We start from the raw sequence: 19,491 nt of genomic DNA, 5'->3' as shown, positions 1-19,491 counted from the left end.
TAATGTGATGAACACTTTCATCGATAACAAAAATGAAGACACCAAGGTACGCATTAACATCATCTATACAAATACTTCTTTGATATCTAAACTGCTTTTCTCATTTTTTCATATTAATAAAATTACGTAAATATATATACGATAACTTCTTGCAGAATTCACTAGGTGTATCTTATTGTCTAATATATAAAATTGTCAAAGGAGTATTATGGCAAACTTAGTTGAACAAATCTACATCAAACCATTGACAAGATCAGAACACAAGGTAGCATTTTCACCTTTACCTTGAACTTTTAGAGCGATACCCTTCGAACTGTGAATCATTTTAATTAGTAATGCAACCTTTGATCCGCTAAGGACACTCTTACCAAACAATTTCAAAACATGTGAATTAGAATCGCTTGGAGCAAATTGTGTATTATTTAGCGGTAGACAGTTAGAATTTGTAATGATCTTATCAATAACTTCTTGTAAGGATAAATTCTCTTGAATATTGAAAACTGCAATTTCTTCAGCAGGTAACTCTTCGAATGCTTTATCAAAGTTACCAATAAATGAACCGGTCACATAGTCACCAGCGTTAATGTATAGAGAATCGATTTCATATTCATCCTGGAATCCCTCTTCACCTTCGTAAGGCTCATTTGTGTCTGGATTGATATCAACAGTTGTGAAGACTAAGCTGTTCAAGAAACCTTCCACAACCAATTCATCAGTCTTTTGGAAAGCAACATAGCATGCCCCTTCTTCTGTTGGTAATAGTCTATCTATAGCGATACTAAACAATTCCTCTAATTGAGAAGTTTCTGGATCTTCCTGTGTACAACTGACAGAAACATTTGTTAGAGCAATATTAGGTAAGGTATTAGCGATATTAAATTGTAAGACGATGTTATCTTGGAAGATATGTTTAACACCGTTTACAATAAATTCAGCCTCAGTCTCGGTTAGAGAAACAGACTTTGAACTATTAATTAATTTACCATAATCTTTAAATTGGTCAATTGCTAACAACTCCTCGTTATATTTAGTATTTAGTAGTTCTTGTTCATCTTCACCGACACTGGAACCTGGAAATGCATTATTGTCTGTATTGTTGTTCGATTTAGATTTTTTGGTACCAGATTCAAGAGGTGATTCAGGAGACGTACTCAATGATTGCTCTTGCTTTCTCTTTAATTCAATGGCCTTTACTTCGTCTTCAGTAAATCTACGGATATTAGAAGAATCAAATGGAGTTTTGAAGGAATCATTGTTGGTAGTTAGATAGCTGCTTAGTTTAGATTCTAGTGATGGTAAATCATAGAAGTATTTTGGTTCAATCAATTCAGTAGCAACAGTAGTGTTATCATCATCTGCAGACTTGATCAATCTTAGAGCAATGGTAGCTCTGTCTCTGACTTCATCATCTTGATCGTTAGCAATTCTAACTAGTAAACTTACTATAGATTCCTTTAATGTTGGGTCATTCTTTGTCAAAGCAAACTTAGCCAGAGCAACAACTGCAGCAGATCTGATAATTGAATTCTCTAGTACAACTCTGTTGTAAATATGTCTAACATAGAGAGATGGTTTAGAGGTGTATGGACCTTCCTTACCCAACAAATGTAAAATTCTCACTAAAATTTCATTAAATTCACAATCTTCAATGAAATCACATAAGTTCTCTAAAATTAGTTCCTTAGATTCTGGAATGAAAGAAACAATGTCAACGATAGCTTCGACCACGGTGCTTTTGAATTTCAAACCACCTTCACTGTTCTTCAAGACATCCATCAAGAATTTGACAATGCTCTTCCATTCTTGAGGAAAACTTAAAGAAAGAGTACGAACTGCATCAATAATAATAATCTTGAAGTCATCAGAAACGTCATGGAAGAAACGAGAAATTCTAGAAATCAAGGAAGCAATGTTGCTGGCATTACCAGTCTTCAGAAGAATGGTAATAGCATAGGTAGATATATTTCTATTTGGATCATTGATTAATGTTTCCAATTCAGGGTTACATGACGCAATCTTTTCCGGAGCAACCATGGCAATTTTGTTAAGTATTCTTAAAACAGCGAATCTAGTAGAGACCCTTGGAACGGCTAACAAACCTTGCAAAGTTGCAATAACATATGCAAAACTATCTGGTGCAACTAGACGTTGGTTACGTAAAGCAAAGGAAGAGATAACCTTAGCAACTTCAATTTGAACGGCTTCGAATTTGTTAGTCAACCAAGAGAATAACACTTCTTGGAATTCGTTGAATAATTGTGGATCTCTATTAATTAAATCATTAATTAGTTTTACCACTTGAACTTTTGCAAGTTGATTCTTCAGAGTGTTACTATCAGCTAGTTGAGAAGCTAGTTTCAAGATAGCCATCTTATCGTTTTTCTTCAATTGATAGATTAGACCAATAGCATGATATTGTGCCATATAGCTAGAATTTGGATAAAATTCACCAACTAAGAGACTGTGTTCATCGTATGGGATATTTGGGAATTGTTTTAAATCGCTAATACCTTCTTGGGCTTCGTTGGCAAATCTCTTAATTGTGACTTCGGAAATTGGTAATAAATTATAGGAAGTACATAGAGCTGCAGAAGAGATGGCTGGATGTTTACTTACCACTGCACTCTTCAAAAGTCTTTCAGCAGAGAACGCGGTTGATTCATCAAGGACATAGGTCAGAGCTCTAATAGCATTTGGTTTAACCAAATCAGAACCATTTTGAACATCCTTCATAATGGAGGAAGTAGCCATAAGAACATCTTCTGACATTTCACTCAATTCTTTGATTGCAAGATAAACAACTTGTCTTAAGGCATCATTTTGATGTTGAAACAATTTTGAAATAGAGAAAAACAGAGCTGTAGCTTCATTCTCTGGGAATGCAACACCGTTAGACAATAGTCTTAATAATCTGGAGATCAGGATACGACATCTCTTTGGGTTGACTGGGGATTCGTTGAATGTGTTCATACAATCCTGGTAGACGGTCATCTTATCAGGAAGATCCCCTGAACCTGCATTCTCGAACTTCTTGTAGGTTTTGGTGGACATATTTCTTTATTTGATCTTTTTTATTGTCTTCTGTAAGTTTAATATTCCAAAAATGTGATAATTATTGAGATTACAAACAGACCTTTTTGGTTTTCTTTAATCGTAAGATGGTTCAGATCGAGATCACTTATCAACAAATAATAATCGGTAGAATAAAAATAGATCTACTAGTTCCTTGATTCTTTATTTAAAACGAGCTATTATCTTGGAACAAAAAAATAAATAATTGATTTATTAAGCGTTAATCGTCTCTTTCCAATTGATAATTACTGTATATAAGTAGATATATATATTATCGAGATTTGCAGTTCCTAATACATTCATTCCCTGCCTGCTTGTTCTTCAATTTGCTTGCTGTTCGTTTGTTTAAACTTTGGATTTTTTGCTTTTCCCTTCCTTTCGCTGCGGTTCGTTGTGAATAAATTTACGTGTAAGGAACTCGTTCAACGTGATGTTTAGTTCGAAATTCAGTTCAAGATTGTTGACATAATACAACTATAAATTTAACCTTGGATTCTATATTGTTAAAGAATTGAAATGTGTAATGTGATTAATTATAAATGTGAAGAGTCTTTGGATGGTAGGCCCTCACTGTGGTGGTGAGTAAATAAAATGACTAATGCGAAAATAATTATGGGAAGGAGGGAAGTGAGGAAGCAGACAGGGACGAGACAACGGCTGCTTCTCATTTGTATATATATGTATATATATAGTAATTGACTGTAAGCATAGTAGACTTGTTACAACGGTTAAACAGGCGGACAGTGTATAGCACAATTGTCATTAAAAGACGATAACAAAGAAAAAATGAAGCACGATGAGATATCTCTGTGGATGCGTGGATGTGTTTATGAATTTGTGTGAGTGTTCGTAATTTATTAAGACAAAAAGAATCAGCGATATTCATTTATAATGTATCCCAGGTTGAACTGCTTTATTATGAGGTAACCACAAATATAAAAAAATAAAAACTCATTCTTATTGTTGTTGTAATACAGGTTGCTGCTGCTGCTGCTGCTGCTGTTGAGGTTGCTGTTGAGTATCTTCATTTAAAGTAAGCAATAGTTGAGCCAAACATCTCTTGGAACCCAGGTCATCCCTAAGGACTTCGGTAAATGTGTTATCTCTTAATTTAGCCGGTAAGACCATTTTTAATAATCTACGTGCCTCCAGGTCATCACTAAGTCTGAGATAACATCTAATAATATGTTTTAAAAGTCTTCCTGGTGGTGCCGACACTACTAAATGTTCTACCATTTCCTTTAATACGTTTGTAACAGCGTAGAATCTTTCGACCGTGGCACAAATATATTGTAAACCTATATCATCTAATAAAATCTTTTGTAGGATGAAAATCGCAACAGTCTTTGATAATTCTGAGGAAGATTCCATAATCCTTAGACACAATGGAACGATATCTGTTCTTAATAAGAAACTGATAACATCCTGAGAGTCATTTTTCACTAATGCGCCTACTACACCCAGAGATGTTAATCTCAAATATTCAAACGTTCTTTGTCTGGACGTGGTATTCAGAAAGGGGAATAAAAACAATGGAATATGAGCCTGTAAGAAAAGATGTTTTGTCTCTGGATGGGATGCAACACATTGTAATAATACTAATGCGTTACAAACACGATTTGATAATTGATTTGATAATTTGGTAGGTTCCAACATTGGATATACAGATACAATTTCATTCAATAAAGAGGTCATTACACCGAAGGAAGACCATAGAACAATAGCTAAATCATCGAATTGTTCCCGTTTACGTCCCAGTTCCAACAATGCTTGTTCCTTCTGAGGACCATAAGTAAGTTGACAAATCCAGTGATAAACATTAGGATCCTCCAAGGCATGAATTGATTGTGAGTTCGCTTGAGTTCCATTCGGTGGAGGTGTTGAAGATGGAAGAGGAGCTGCTACGCCCGGAGGTGGTGCCAAATGCATGTTAGGTAGAATACCAGGTATATTATTGGAAACTGCTGTTGCTGTTGGTTTAGCAATTGCAACTCCTGTGCTGGTGGTTGTATTTCCTCTATTATTCATCATATCGAAAACCCTATATATATATATGTGTGTGTGTGAGCGTGTTTATGTCAAAGTAATGAATGATTGTTATGCAAAAACAAAAAGAAAAAAAATTATTGATTTAATTCGTACTATAGTTATATTCTTTCTTTCTAAAGTCTATAAATGACAATTTAAATATGTAGAAAACAGAGAGAAATGGAATTAGTTGATTATGGAAACCTTATTTTCTAACTAAATAAACAAAAAACAATTCTGGAATGCGTTTTCTATTGGAAAACGATAATGAAAAATATCCTTTCTGAATCGTATATATGTTGTTATGTGTTCTTTCGTTTCTACCAAATAACCAAAAGTTATTAATGATTCCTGGAGTATCTGAATAAATATATGTCAAAGTCATTCGCTTCCCCCACCCTACAACTGAATGTGTGATTGGGCTTTATTGTAAGTTTCTCTCTTTCCCACTGGCAGTGGCAACCCTTGTCCCTCTGCACTGTTCTTTCCTTTGTTGGTGCGAGATGGAAAAAATAAATAGAAGATTCAGAGACAATACCGCATCGTGTCTCGTGATAATACATGTAAAGAGGCAGGGTAACTCCACAAGGTTTTGAATTATCTGATGGACTTATCATATTGAGTGAAAATGCGATGAAACGGTTTCAATCAAATAGCGATAGTAAACTAAACGTAAGAAACAATGCAAATTATAAGATATGGACAAGACTACAAACAATACAATACAATACAAAAAACTATGAGAAAACTGTAAAGATCAGAAATTTGGGTATACTTAATGCTTCAGAGGAGCCTGAGTACAATAAAGTTAGGCTCCTATCAGACTGGTGCACAGCGTTTTTATCATCACATAAAATACAGTTCTCATGGTACCTCTTAGAGATATATGAATATATATATTGGTACTCTCCCTCAAAGAGAAAAGGTATTTCGTTTATACCTCCATACATCAACCGAAGTATTGATTGAGATGTGTACCGCTAACAACAACAACAACATGCACGTATATCATCCTCTCGAAAAAGAGAAGAATGACAGTAGCGGAAACTTCGGTCATATTGTTTTGCTTATTGTTGTTGTGTTCTATATGAGAAGTTTAACAACTGAAAGAAGTATATTTAATTTTTAAAATTGGGAAAGATTTCCTCGCCTTATATACTTTTCCAGTTTGCCAGTTTTCCAGTTTTTCTTTCTGTCTGTCGCTGCGCTGAACGCTCAAAAAGTTCGTGTTTTTTTTGTTAGGGTTTCTACCAATTAGCTCGTTATTTTATTTTTCAATCTGCATATTAGATATTTAAATGTATTATTAATTAGGGTGGGTTAATTGAATGTATATAAGGTGTATATGTATTGAATTGTCTGTTTCTAGAAGCCGTACCTGCTCATTACTTGCTCGAGGCTCCAACCAGATCCTTCTTGGACGGGCCTATGTTGTTGTTGCTGCTGCTGCTGCTGCTGCTGCTGCTGCTGTTGTTTGAGTCTTCTTAGGTCGGTCTGGCTGCCTATCAATGTGCTAGAAGAACTGATCTGTGATGAATACGACTCATTTCTTGGTAGTTTGTATATATTAGATACATTTGTTTTTTCTGTTGGTGTAGGTGGAGTGAACCTCAAACGTGGTTGTTGAACTGGTTGTTTAACAATCAATGGAGTGATTAAGGACTCTAGGGATTCAATCAATTCGTCTTCTTTCACTACCATATTCCAATTCAATAGTTGTAATAATTGTCTCTCCATAAGATTGACATCTTCTAAAGTAAATAGGCCCTCAGTATATTTAGTCCAATGTTTATTTAATGGCGATGAATCATTATGATTCTTCGCACTTAATATTAGACACGATAGAAACATTCTATGTGTAGTAGAGGGAACGCCTGTAGCATCCTTTGGTAGTACAGCTCTTAACCGACCCAAATATACCGCAGTAGTTAATAAAGTCGATGTGTATACATTGGTATGTTGTACCAAATTTTTGATGAATTGAAATAAGCTTGGTAATTCAGTGTGACGTTTGGATCCCATTGGAGAATTTGGCGGACTTGGGTATTTCACTTCAGTGACAGTCTTGATCACTTGTGACGTGCAGTCACTAAGAAATATTATCATTTGTTCAGTGACATCACTTCTCATTAATGAGTATAATGCTCTTTTTTCATTTGACATTTTGAAATATGTGTATGTGGTGAGTGTGGTTGTTTTATATATTAGTTGTACATATGAGTTACTATTTGAAAAGGAATGAAAGGAAACAAGAAGTGTTAAAATGTATAACGACAACGATACTTAGAATAAAAATGTTTTACTTTCTGTCATCTATATATATAATCACGATAATTGCTAAAGTGCAGCAACAAAATTCTCCGAATTGTTTTAACTAATATTGTAGCAAGAATTATTATCATCCTTCTTAACTTTTGCCTGTATTGATTTCTTTATTGCATCAAATTTGGGAGTTTTTTCGTGATTACTCCACATATGGGAATGTCATGGTCATTAGAGCTCCGAACAGAATAATACAATAAAATCAAAAATCGTGCCACTGGACTTTCCCATGTTTTTTTTGCATTATGATCTCCTTTAGCCCTTGTAAGTAGTTGATCATGATCTAATATCCTCTTTCTCTCTTAAAGAATCATAATAATACTGGCTTAATAACTTCTTCAACTTCTGAATATGACATAACAGAAATCAGCGTACCGGACCCCATCAAGCTTTTCGCGTTAAGGTGACAGACAATTCGCGACGCTCTTTTAGCAAAAAGAAGGATACGCGAAATGCAACAACCAACTACATATGGTGATACCCACTAAATAATAATCCGAAGGATTGAATCTTTTGGCGTGTGGATCAGAATTACATTCAGTTTTTTTTTAAATATGCTTCATGATTATTACTGTTGTTGTTTGAACTTACTTTCCAGAATAATGATCGACGCTATCTGTCTCCCTATGTTCCTATACAATGTATACACATAATTCTAATTATTTCGTGAGGAATAGCTTTTACTAGTTGGTATCTTCTTTTACATTTTTTTTTTTCATTAATTCCAAATGAGTTACTATTTTTAGAGAAAATAGATATATATATATTTATATATTCTATACAATAGTGATGGATGCTACTAGTTGGTCTGGACTTCATTCTCAAAACTGGTCTTGATGGCGCCGATTACTGCACTAGATTGTATACGATCGTTACCACCTTTTGAGATAGAATATTCTATATCTCCTAATTTTGTAAGAAGTTCAATCCTGGTAGTTTCATTTTGTAATTCATATTCTTCCAGTATCTCAATCATGCCTTCGATTAGATCGATTAATGCTAGACCATTTGTTTGACGGATCGTATTTAATGTGTAATATGCCGAACTCCAATCGTCCTCCAAAATAGATTTTAAAATTGCAGTGACATCAGCAGGTCTTGGTGCACCACAACATTCATATATCGTTTCATCCGTTATCTCATCTTTATCTGGATTATCTAATGTAGCTTTACTTGCTTGTAATACATTCAATACACGTCTCATATCACCCTTTGATAGTTTCAATAATGCGGCTCTAGCCTGATCACTTAATTTGATATGTTCATGAACTAAGACATTAGCAATACGACGTTCAATGGCATCGCTTGGTAAAGGTTGGAATCTAAATCTTGTGCATCTACTTAACAGTGCAGGGGTCAATTTATGAGCATAATTGGCAAGGATACAGAATCTAGTATTTTTGGTATATTTTTCAATTATTCTTCTCAAAGCATTTTGAGCTGCATTTGTCATTGCATCAGCTTCATCAAGAATAATTAACTTGAATCCACGAGAAAATATTTGTCTGGTGGACGCAAAATCCTTGATTTGGTTACGTACCACATCAATACCTCTATCATCAGAAGCATTCAATTCTAACACCATATTGGAATAATTCTTCCCATATAACTCTCTAGCTAGAGCAACAATTGTAGAAGTCTTACCTGTACCAGGAGGACCATAAAATAATAAGTGAGGCAATTTCCCCTCCTCGATAAATTTACGAACTGTGGTTACAATCGATGTTTGACCATACACATCATCTAATGTTTGAGGTCTATATTTTTCAACCCATGGTAAATTTTCACGTTTCTTATCCTCCTGTGTGCTCATGTTGGGTTTTTTATTGTTCTCTTCAAGTATTTTATTTTCTATATATAAATTGGTGGTACTAAATGTGGTACAGTTAGTAAAATATAAATCCTAGATATTCTTTTTTTATTGTCTTTTGATTTACTCACCAGATGCAAATGTATCTGATTAGTGATGGCACGCTAGGATGTGTACCCAGAAACTTACTATTTTCATTCAAAATCGATCGTTTTTTTCACTTGAAATTTATTATTACGCGATTCAGGCCAAAATAGCTTCAAGTAGCCCTTTTCCTTAGCCCTAACATCGATGGGCCGTCGAAATTTTATCTGTAAATAGATTAAATGAATGATGAGTAACGTTAAGGATTAGATAAGAACTACTTTTGGGTCATATTTGGTTTTATAAAACTCAGTTAACACTATCCCTAACACCATTCAAGTTTGCGGTAATGCTTTTGGTGCAACTATTGCTCGTTGTTTTTACATTTCTACGTTTAAGTTATACTTGGGAATACAATGAACATATAAAACATGGTTCTTCCCTAATGGATGGTAGAGACATTTTCGATCCATTGATTATGCCAAACTATGTGAAAAGAGAAACTAATCATATATATGATGAAGAAGGTCAAATGCATATCCAAAACTCCATAATTGATTCAGATAATATAGCCGAATGGACACCCATTGCATCAAATCTAACTGCTGGTCAGAAGGATTTATATGTTTTCACGGTCAATACAGGTAGTACCTCAAATGGATTTTCACCAACATATGAAATTTTAATTTTCTTAAGTGGTAATCTATGTAATGTCCAAGATCTTCCGGAAGATGTAGAATTATATGTGACATATGCTTTCAATGACACTATAACTGAGGATCCATCAAGTGGGATTTCAGTATCTTTTTCATATGGTTATCTGGAAAGTCTTACAGTGAGTCCCATTCAAACTGATACTTCTTCAAATATTACATCTCTTTATTCATATTTATACGTGGCAGTGGAGCCTCGTAATAAGACAACAGGTCAATCTTTAAGCACTGATGATTATCCAGGTACTCGGTGGGAATATCACCTTTCTATTTCTGAAAATGATTTGGTATATCAATGGGATTATAGAACGTGGTTGGATATATTGGATACAGATGAAAACTCTGCTTTATTAATTACCGGTGCAGAATCTAATGTGGCCTACAATTTCACTATTCATGATACATCCATATATGATATTTATGTTTATTCATATAATGATTCTTTAATCATAGATGGACAATTTAATAGATCAGTTTGTGCCATAAAAAATGGGAATTATTTGGTATCTTCAAATGGTAATGTTGCCTCAAGTGATATTCAATTAGATAAAAAAGACTTATTTGTTCAGAAAATTGTTAAAGATGGGGCAAACAGTACCAATGAATATTTTTATGTGACAGGGTTAAATCATTCAACATCTTATGTGGCATATTTAACTAAAAAAATAGGCAAGAGTGGAAATTTGTCAGACGTGGGAGGGATTATATTTGAACATGTCTCATTCCAAACAAAAGATGATAATACATGTTCCTTGATTCATTCGTTAGGCTTCTGTAGTGATGTTGCATATTCTGTCCCAACTTCTAGTTTATATCTAGGGAATAAAACTTTACTTGCAGAGGCTTATGAGAATATATCACGGTCTCTTTATGCTAATTTCAGCAAAGCCTTACAATTGATCCCTTGTGATACTGAATCTGATGCAAGATATTCACCTTTAAGAACATGCGATGATTGTGCAGAATCATATAGGAATTGGATATGTTCTGTGTCAATTCCAAGATGTACGACGGGGACCTCTTCGTACTACATGTTTAGAAATAAGAACGAAAACAGAAATTCATACATTGATGATAATATCAAACCATTAAGAAATTATTTTGAGATTTTACCATGTATTGACATGTGTTATGCAATTGTAAGAGATTGTCCAAGTGACTTTGGGTTTTCATGTCCTGACGTTGATACGACACCGGATTTGCTGTTTAATAGTTACAATTTTTATAATGGTAATCGGGATTTCGTTTCTTGTAACTTAATGGGTAATGATACAGAGACTGTAAATTTCTAGAGACGTTTTCAGCTTCAGTGTCACTTTTAGATGTGGTAAATGGAAACCATTTTGGAATTATACTTTATATTTGTGTATGTATCGTTATTTTAATCTGAATAGATAGCAATTCAACGTATTAATTTTGCATATACTATTTTTTATTTTTTACTTTGATTGATACGTATATATATATATATAATTATAATTCGTCTACAGATCTCTTTTTAGAGTTTTGTGCCTCTTCGGTTTCCTTGCTTTCTCCTTCTTCAGTTTCCTTTCTTCCTCCTTCTTTGGCGGTTTCAATAGATTCCGTAACATCATTGGTGTACGAGTCTTCATTAGATTTCTTCTCTAAGTCAAACGCAGCTTGTGCTTGTGCTATTTCGTCAACAATCTTAACCTCAGGTCCTAGGTCGATGACTTTTTGTAAAACTTTGCTCCATACTTTCTCATCCCTTTCGTTGAAATCTTCAAATTTAAATACGTTACCTTCTTCAAGTGACCATTTCTCTTGTTGTAGACGGATCAGTTTAACCATATAAGAAGAACTTCTCATAGCTTTACCGATATCGCTAATCAAGGAGCGAATGTATGTACCCGAAGATACCTTTGCCCTAAAATGTAACAAAGGAGCACGGTAGGTATCAGCTTGTTCTTCGATTATTTTCAGTTCCTCATCTGTTAGCGGTAGAGGTTCCTCGACCCTAGCATCTTGAGTATCCCATCCTTGTTTGTCACAATATTCTTTTGAAAAATATAGTTTATCTTCTTTTAGATTCGCATTTAATAGGTTAATGGTTTCTTTGGCATCAGCAGTTGGAGGTCTCAATAGTGGATAGCTATGTTCCGTTGTTAAACAATCTGGGAAAAACGTCATGTCATAAATTGTCACCTGTCTGGGTTCGATTGCTCTTGGTAAAGGTATCCCTTCTCTAGCATATTGGTGTAACGGTTTCCCGTCCATTTTTAATGCAGCAAAAATTGGAGGAGTTTGCTTCAAAGAACCTTCGAATTTCTCTTTCAAACCTAATAGGTCCTCTTTATTTAAGTGCTTTACAGAATTCTCAGCTAGAATTTCACCTTCTACATCACCTGAGGTTGTAGAAACACCAAATAGTGCCTCACTTTCATATACTTTAACTGTTCCTCCTAGATAATTTGATAGTTGCTTTGTACCTGAACCAATACCAATAACAAGTACACCAGATGCCAATGGATCCAAGGTACCACCATGGCCCATCTTCACCTTCGAGACCTTTCTCAGCTTTCTTTTACTTGCTTTCTTACCAGTCTGTTGTTGATATTGTTGTATTCTTTCTGCAGTTGCTCTAGCAATCTCCCTGGAGAATACTTGACTGTTATTGAGCAACCGTTGCACTTTCATCATAAATTGATTAGAAGTGATTCCGCTTGGTTTCTCAATAGCAAAAATACCGTTCATTTTGAGGAAGTGATTTGTATTTGATTCGTTCCTTTTATTAACTGATATTGATCAGATTCGGTAAATGTGATCACAACTGTTAGATGGTAACAATATATGCATATAATAATCAAATTAAATTCATTCTTATTGTTTGAGTTCGAGAGTATTTTATATGACTACTCTCAATGAAAAAAATTTGAGTTTCCGCGATGGCCTGTGATGGCCGAATTTTTCGATGGATCTCTTATAAGAAGGCAATTAGATAAAGAAAATGCCAATTAATATTCTATAAATACATATTAAACTATATACTTTCATGAAAATCGTAATAATGTGAAGGGAGTAAAGTTCTTTTTATAACTTATATAGTAACCTTTAGAAATTAATCTTTTTTTCCCCGGATTTGACGTACTCTCTCTTTTAGACCACTATTCCAGTTCACAGATGTAATACTTCTCTTGAAGCCGTAGCCCTCGCTTTGAGTTTCAGATAGTTGTTCATCTGATTTATGATTTTGCTTCATTGTTCTTGCTTTCTGAATATTTAAGGCTTTGAATCCAGTGTCTCCTGTTTCAGACAATAAGGATCCCTCGGAGTTCAAATTATCATTTATGTTTGTATGACTTGAAGATTTCTTGTTGTCCGTAAGAGGAAGATGTTTTTGTCTTTGGTCCGTTACATATTTTCGACATCTATCAATCTCATCTTGATCTAGGTTATTAAACGTTATCCTTTTCTTAAATATAATCTTTTCAAAGATGTCATTAGGGTTCAACAATTTCTTGGGGAAACTTTGAACAATTTGAAATAATTCTATTTCATTTTCTTCAGCGTTATTGGGTTTGTTTTTATTTTGATTTCCATTCAAACTATAATGGGTCAGAGAATTATGATGTTTCCCTTTTAGTAATTCTCCTTCACTTAATTTAAGAATTCCTAAGGATACTTTGAATAAGAAATGAGAACCCTCATAAAATAAACAATCCCATATCCTTAAGGTTACCTCTATAGGTAGTACCCCTACAAAACAACTCATAAACCAACTTGCAGTACATAATGTAACTGGAGGTAATTTAAACAAAAATTCATTCTTAGAATCTTTGTTATTAGTATGATTGGGATTAAATCCAGAATTCATCAATTTATTTAAATTGGATTTATTATTAGTACTCTTTTGTGAAGGTACCACATATTCCCATATTTCTGGCAAATATTCTTGTACACAAAGCATCAATACACCTTGGTCGATGTTTACTCCTTCTAAATTGACATTGTGAACACCAGGAAGGTATTTCGATGTAAGCAATACAAGCATCCAAAAGGACTTTTCTTCGTCTAAAAATAGTAAAAGGAGACCAGCCAAGAAATTCATAGATTGGCAATAGCCAATTTTGGTATTATATAATGAAAATGCTACGAGGACTCTTCTTAAGGATTTAATCATTTCAGGTTCTGTATTCTGGTAAGATTCCTTTTGGAAGTGAATATTATCAGGGAATGTTCTGTTTAAATCTCGTTCTATAATTTCCAAGTCAGGATATCTGGTTTCTTTATCGGGTAATGTATTGATGTGATCTATTTTTAATAGTAATTGAGGATACGTGCTGGGATTTTCATCTAGCAATTGTTGACCGTTAGCAAAGTACCACCAAGCATTTCCTCGCCACTCCGCAGGTATACCTTTTCTTACGTATCTTTTCAATTTTTCACTTTTTGGAGGGAACCTCCTAATAGATTCATCATTTGCTGAGAGATCATATTTTTCCATTAATTGTATCCATTTGTTTTTCCTTCTGTTGCAATACGAATAGTATTCCCTCCACCATATATCATATTCTTGTTCTGTTATATATGACGTTTGTTTCTTAAACCCATAACGATCGAAATTTTCGGCATCTTTACTTGATATGTTCACCCTTGGGGATTTAGGAATTGGTTGTGTCTGGTACTCTTCATCGTCATCATCATTATCATGAGTTGTTTTATATTTATTATTATCCGAGAGCGAAAGTCTGTGCATTAATTTGGGTATATTTTTATCATCTAACATATTGACCTTGTTATTTTCTACACAACTATTATTATTATTATTATTGTTATTATTAGATATTCCATTGGTTGGAGTATTGCTATCAGTAGGTTGAGAATCATCAGATTCATCGGAAGCCATTTGAGATTCAGTATCATCACCATACATATCAATGACACTTAAATTAGAATTACCTCCGATAGTAGAAGGAGATCTCTGTATTGGAGATGGATTAAAATCAGGTTCCAATCGCGTCTTGCTGCCTGGTATTAATTTTGTTTGATCTTCATACATTGGTCTATTTAACATCTGATCACTCATATTGAGTGTATTGAATGATTTTTCAGCATATAACGATGGTACAGATGGTGATCTCGGTATGTTTCTTGGTCCAAAGTTTGGTGGTTTTTCTAACCCACCATTCTTATTCCCACCATATGATACTCTACTTTGTTCCTTCTGCATTAAGGTTTCTATTATTGGTTAATGCAATTACCTTGGGTATTACCAGATAGTCCTGGAGCAATTTTTAACGAATGATTGTGAAGGTTTTTTAAACAATTCTAGCTTAATATGCTACAGGAGAGAGGGGTGCGGGGATTGAAATGCTTCTTTCTTTATAAATATTGAACAATAACCCATATGACAGTACTTATGTATCAAATAGGTCCCCAATCAGGTCTTCAATCATCGGATCTTTGCGTATCTCTCCATGGGGAGCATCGAAATTCCTTCCCCCTTCGTTAATTTTACCTACAATAAGATCAAACGAGGCAGAACGATGACGATGTCAATGATGACATTTCTAATATTTTTTGTTTCGCTGTCCGTACTGAATTACTTTCTGCGAGAAACCAGAAAGAATTTTGGTGATGAGAAGGATGGGAATGTGCAAACAAACACTAGATACATATATATGTAAAAGGACAAAGGAATGGTTTGTTGATAGCTTCTCATTCAGAGGTGTTGCAGCAATTTGGTTCGTTCATCAGTTATTTTAGATTGAACAGACTGATATTTGCGTGTGGTTTGGCTATAGAAGCCAGAGTGAAATAGAGCGAGGTATTATTACCTTTTAGGTGCAATCAGAATCCAATTTTGTTAAACTTCCACAGCACAAAGGTATAAGATAAGCTTGTTGCTATTATTTGCAATTAATATGGATGGAAATTTATGGAGAGCATCTGATAACGCTGCTAATATACAGTATCCTAGTTGTGATGTAAACTATGAAGGAGCAGGTTTGTTGATTGGTAAATCACTTCCTGCGCCTGTGATGTTTGCAGATGATATATATTTTCAAAGTTTTTGTTACAAGGATAGTCCTGCATATATGTCTGGTACATTGTATGATCTTCCTGCCACTTATTTAGAGTCTGTAATGACAGATTGGAATATGTTTCTTTCCCTTAAGAATTCATGTTCTGGATCCTTCAGATTCGGAATTTTCCCAATGATTATATCATTCACAACAAATTTCATTATAACCTTTACTTTGACAGTATTAATATTTCTATCGATGAATGATAAACCCTATATTTATGCATCCCGTTTAATGAAGATAGGTTCCATTATATCAACAATTAATTTAGCAATATCACTTACAAATTTGATAAAATTATTAAAGCATCAATATGAAAAATATGGTATATTAGGTAAATTTTATATGGTACAATTTTTTGAATTAAATGCTACTTTTGTCACATTAGATTTTCTCTCGACATTTATATTGCAATGTTGCCAAACTTTTATTCTTATGAGAATATTTGAACGTAAGAAAGAACAAAAAATTATTTTCTTCGTGGGGGTCACTCTAGCTGTTGTATCGAATTTACTATGGGCAGTTCCAAGATATCATGAGATTGCCCATGGAATTAGTATTAAAGATGAAAATAATAATTGGGAGTTACTGCCACCATTTGTTTATATGTTCAAAATCATTATTGCAGCATCTTATGCTTGCCTTATCATCAATTTTATTATTACAAAACGTCATCAATGTTTTAAGACTGCTCAGTTAACTTTACTGACAATATTAACAATTCTAGTGGTACTTTTGTTACCTGGGTTTTTCATTGCAGATTTGGCTAGTTTTTGGATCTATGAACTTAGTGAACTTTTTAATACGACTTGTTACGTTAGTTGTACGTTTGTGGTTTGGGAATGGATAGAAAGGTTATCAATCGTTCAGAAGAGAGAACAGGCTCAAAGTATCCTAGGAAGAGCAATATATGAAGATGAACAACAGAATTATACTTTTGCTAAATATACTTTAAAAGTTCAAGATGCACTTACCAGGAAAGAAACTGTTTCCTCATTGGGTTCTGATAGCATGACAAAATCTTCAAACGTTAATGATTATCCCAGAAGTGATAAGAGTGGCGAAAGCTATATGAATAAATTATTTCACACGGCGGCAAAGACTATACATATTCAAACAGCATCAACATCGGAACTGGAAGATGAAGATGAAGATGAGGGAAACAATCCTTTAACATTGTTACCTGACGATGCTCGTGATATTCAAAGTATTAACCAAGTTCACTTCAATACAGAGAGAAGTTATAGGGATATTGCACATGCAACTTTTGATAATACAGTTAACAATGTTGTGTATTTCTCAGATAAGATTGGTAAAACAATAGGTTCATATTCACTTCATACTAGTTCCAAGAGTTCCTCGAATTCAAAGAACGAAAAAAATGAAGTCAAGAGAAGAATTGGATTGGATATGACAAGTAAAGTTTATGTTTATTCAACCAAGGATGTCGAATTTGATTCTGATCTCGAGAATGATGAAGAAACTTAGGAATAGAATTTTCTGCAATAATGCATTCCTCTATAGATGGATTCATATACATACAATACACATTTTTTAAATATTCGTAATTACTTAATTCTGACTTTCTTTCTATACTTATGGAATATATTTATTATTAAATCTTAGATAATGATATGAAAAATATAAAGGATAATTGTGACAGAAAGAAAATGACTTTTAAAAATGTTATAGACAAGAAGAATATTATTATGTATTATGTGCGCGATGGGAAAGAGAAACTTGACCAGTTTTTATAATCTTGTAAAATAATCCCAATTATCAAAGGCATCACCAACAGTTCGCCAATTTATATAATTTGGGTATTTCATATGTTTAACACCGTTTCGAGTAATATATTCATTGTTCTTCAATCTAAGTGAATATTGTTTATCCGAATTATGACCCCAGAAGGTGTAATGTCTCTTGGTTGGTTTCAACCAGTACATTCTTTTAAAACCAGGTACTGGACTTAATCTAATTAGGCAATCAATCGATTTAGTTGAATCCGTGAAACATATAGACGGTATTGTTTGCGTCAATTTTTTAACAATTGTATTGATTTTTGACATTATTAATGTTTTAAACTTGGCGATATCTGCTGCTGATTCATGAGAAGCTAAGATGGTATTATAAATTGGGAAGATTTGATCAATAATCGTCTTTCTCAGGAACAATCTGTTGGTTCTTCCGGAAGACTTTGTTAATTGAACGTAAGTGTTAAGAGGGAGTAAGCATGGCTTTGAGTCAGCATAGACGGTTAGACCACTTTGTTCGTAAAAGACATTGGATAAATAGTTCAATAAGGATTTTATCTCTGCCCTCAATATATGTTGGTCATCATTGATAAATTTTTGGTCATAAGCCATTTTTTTGTGTTCGGTATTAAAGATTTTCCTCTGCTTAGCAATCTTTTTAATATCTAATCTCGATGTGCTCGAGTTTGTTCCATCGTTATTATATTTCCGATAAAACAATTTTTTATCAGTTGAATCTTTATCAAATAAATTTACCATCTCTAAATCGTCATTTATTCTTGGATTATGAACTTTCATCACTATCATAGAATTTGTTGCATCAGTAGTCTCCTGTTTGACATTATCTTCTGTTAATGGTTCAAAGGGTTTTAATTTCGATACGATCATTTTTGGAACATTTCTAAATGGGTCGTCTGTGTATAACATACCTCCTATGGATGCATCCCAAGGAACTATAGGGGTCTTTCTTGCAGAGTGGCTGATTTCCTTTTCATCTGATTCATCATAATCGTTATCTTTAATCTCCGATAAAAGTTGATATAATTGAGAAGCTTTTTCGGGATTCTTCAATGAAGAAGTTATTATATCCACCAATTTAGAATTTGCCAAAGAAGATGACATAGAATTTGTATCATATTTTGAAAAGTATTCAGATCCTTGTAATGTAGATTTTCCTAGAAATAATGGCCTATATCCTGCAAATAAACCTTCCGTCTCAATGTCGGATATGGATATATATTCTGTGGTAGGTACTTTGGGTACTAATGTGTATTTTTTGTTCTCTTTTGATGCTAAGTTATTTGTTATGCGATTTTTAACCATTATTTTGTTAGTATTCGATATATTATTCGCTATTGTTGCATTTGAAGTGGATTGTTCTGCAGCTTTATTGCAGTTTTCGTTGATTTTATCTTGTTGTTTTCCTTTCAACGTTGATATAAACCTTTTATTCATTAACGATATCGAAAAGACTACTTTATTCTTATGTATATTGATTGGGTTCCCAATACATGGTGAGGTCAATCTAAAATTAGTAAGTATATTCATCGTAGCTGTAGGATAGGTAGTAAGAATAATCTTTCTGCTCCCCTTCACCCTTTTTATTGGTTATCTATGGCGAATCTTACCGAAAATGTATTTTAAGGTTAGTGTTGCAACGA

General features: G+C 33.8%; 9 protein-coding genes across 9 annotated transcripts; 2 read left to right on the top strand and 7 right to left on the bottom strand.

The window, feature by feature from the left end:
• Nucleotides 1-231: 231 nt before the first annotated feature.
• On the bottom strand, nucleotides 232-3,051 carry SEC21 (coatomer subunit gamma; the record flags this gene model as incomplete). The annotated part of the gene is made up of 1 exon (XM_041549518.1): nucleotides 232-3,051. One exon carries the CDS (start codon nucleotides 3,049-3,051, stop codon nucleotides 232-234), a length of 2,820 nt encoding a protein of 939 aa, XP_041405452.1.
• A 978-nt stretch (nucleotides 3,052-4,029) lies between these two features.
• On the bottom strand, nucleotides 4,030-5,100 carry CAF40 (CCR4-NOT core subunit CAF40; the record flags this gene model as incomplete). Its single annotated transcript, XM_041549517.1, has 1 exon — nucleotides 4,030-5,100. The coding sequence occupies one exon, from the start codon at nucleotides 5,098-5,100 to the stop codon at nucleotides 4,030-4,032; it is 1,071 nt and encodes a 356-aa protein (XP_041405451.1).
• A 1,365-nt stretch (nucleotides 5,101-6,465) lies between these two features.
• On the bottom strand, nucleotides 6,466-7,263 carry PCL1 (Pcl1p; the record flags this gene model as incomplete). The annotated part of the gene is made up of 1 exon (XM_041549516.1): nucleotides 6,466-7,263. One exon carries the CDS (start codon nucleotides 7,261-7,263, stop codon nucleotides 6,466-6,468), a length of 798 nt encoding a protein of 265 aa, XP_041405450.1.
• A 958-nt stretch (nucleotides 7,264-8,221) lies between these two features.
• On the bottom strand, nucleotides 8,222-9,235 carry RFC3 (replication factor C subunit 3; the record flags this gene model as incomplete). The annotated part of the gene is made up of 1 exon (XM_041549515.1): nucleotides 8,222-9,235. One exon carries the CDS (start codon nucleotides 9,233-9,235, stop codon nucleotides 8,222-8,224), a length of 1,014 nt encoding a protein of 337 aa, XP_041405449.1.
• A 430-nt stretch (nucleotides 9,236-9,665) lies between these two features.
• On the top strand, nucleotides 9,666-11,321 carry MID1 (Mid1p; the record flags this gene model as incomplete). Its single annotated transcript, XM_041549514.1, has 1 exon — nucleotides 9,666-11,321. The coding sequence occupies one exon, from the start codon at nucleotides 9,666-9,668 to the stop codon at nucleotides 11,319-11,321; it is 1,656 nt and encodes a 551-aa protein (XP_041405448.1).
• A 181-nt stretch (nucleotides 11,322-11,502) lies between these two features.
• On the bottom strand, nucleotides 11,503-12,744 carry PUS4 (pseudouridine synthase PUS4; the record flags this gene model as incomplete). Its single annotated transcript, XM_041549513.1, has 1 exon — nucleotides 11,503-12,744. One exon carries the CDS (start codon nucleotides 12,742-12,744, stop codon nucleotides 11,503-11,505), a length of 1,242 nt encoding a protein of 413 aa, XP_041405447.1.
• A 364-nt stretch (nucleotides 12,745-13,108) lies between these two features.
• Nucleotides 13,109-15,220, bottom strand: MSB3 (Rab GTPase-activating protein MSB3; the record flags this gene model as incomplete). The annotated part of the gene is made up of 1 exon (XM_041549512.1): nucleotides 13,109-15,220. One exon carries the CDS (start codon nucleotides 15,218-15,220, stop codon nucleotides 13,109-13,111), a length of 2,112 nt encoding a protein of 703 aa, XP_041405446.1.
• Nucleotides 15,221-15,914: 694 nt separating this feature from the next.
• RIM21 (Rim21p) lies at nucleotides 15,915-17,564 on the top strand (the record flags this gene model as incomplete). The annotated part of the gene is made up of 1 exon (XM_041549511.1): nucleotides 15,915-17,564. The coding sequence occupies one exon, from the start codon at nucleotides 15,915-15,917 to the stop codon at nucleotides 17,562-17,564; it is 1,650 nt and encodes a 549-aa protein (XP_041405445.1).
• Nucleotides 17,565-17,827: 263 nt separating this feature from the next.
• Nucleotides 17,828-19,378, bottom strand: MRX6 (Mrx6p; the record flags this gene model as incomplete). The annotated part of the gene is made up of 1 exon (XM_041549510.1): nucleotides 17,828-19,378. The coding sequence occupies one exon, from the start codon at nucleotides 19,376-19,378 to the stop codon at nucleotides 17,828-17,830; it is 1,551 nt and encodes a 516-aa protein (XP_041405444.1).
• Between the last annotated feature and the right edge of the window lie 113 nt (nucleotides 19,379-19,491).

This window comes from Maudiozyma barnettii (assembly GCF_903064755.1).
Source record: "Maudiozyma barnettii strain CLIB 1767 genome assembly, contig: KABA2_03, whole genome shotgun sequence".
NCBI lineage: Eukaryota > Fungi > Ascomycota > Saccharomycetes > Saccharomycetales > Saccharomycetaceae > Maudiozyma > Maudiozyma barnettii.
This window is presented reverse-complemented; position numbering and strand designations above follow the sequence as displayed.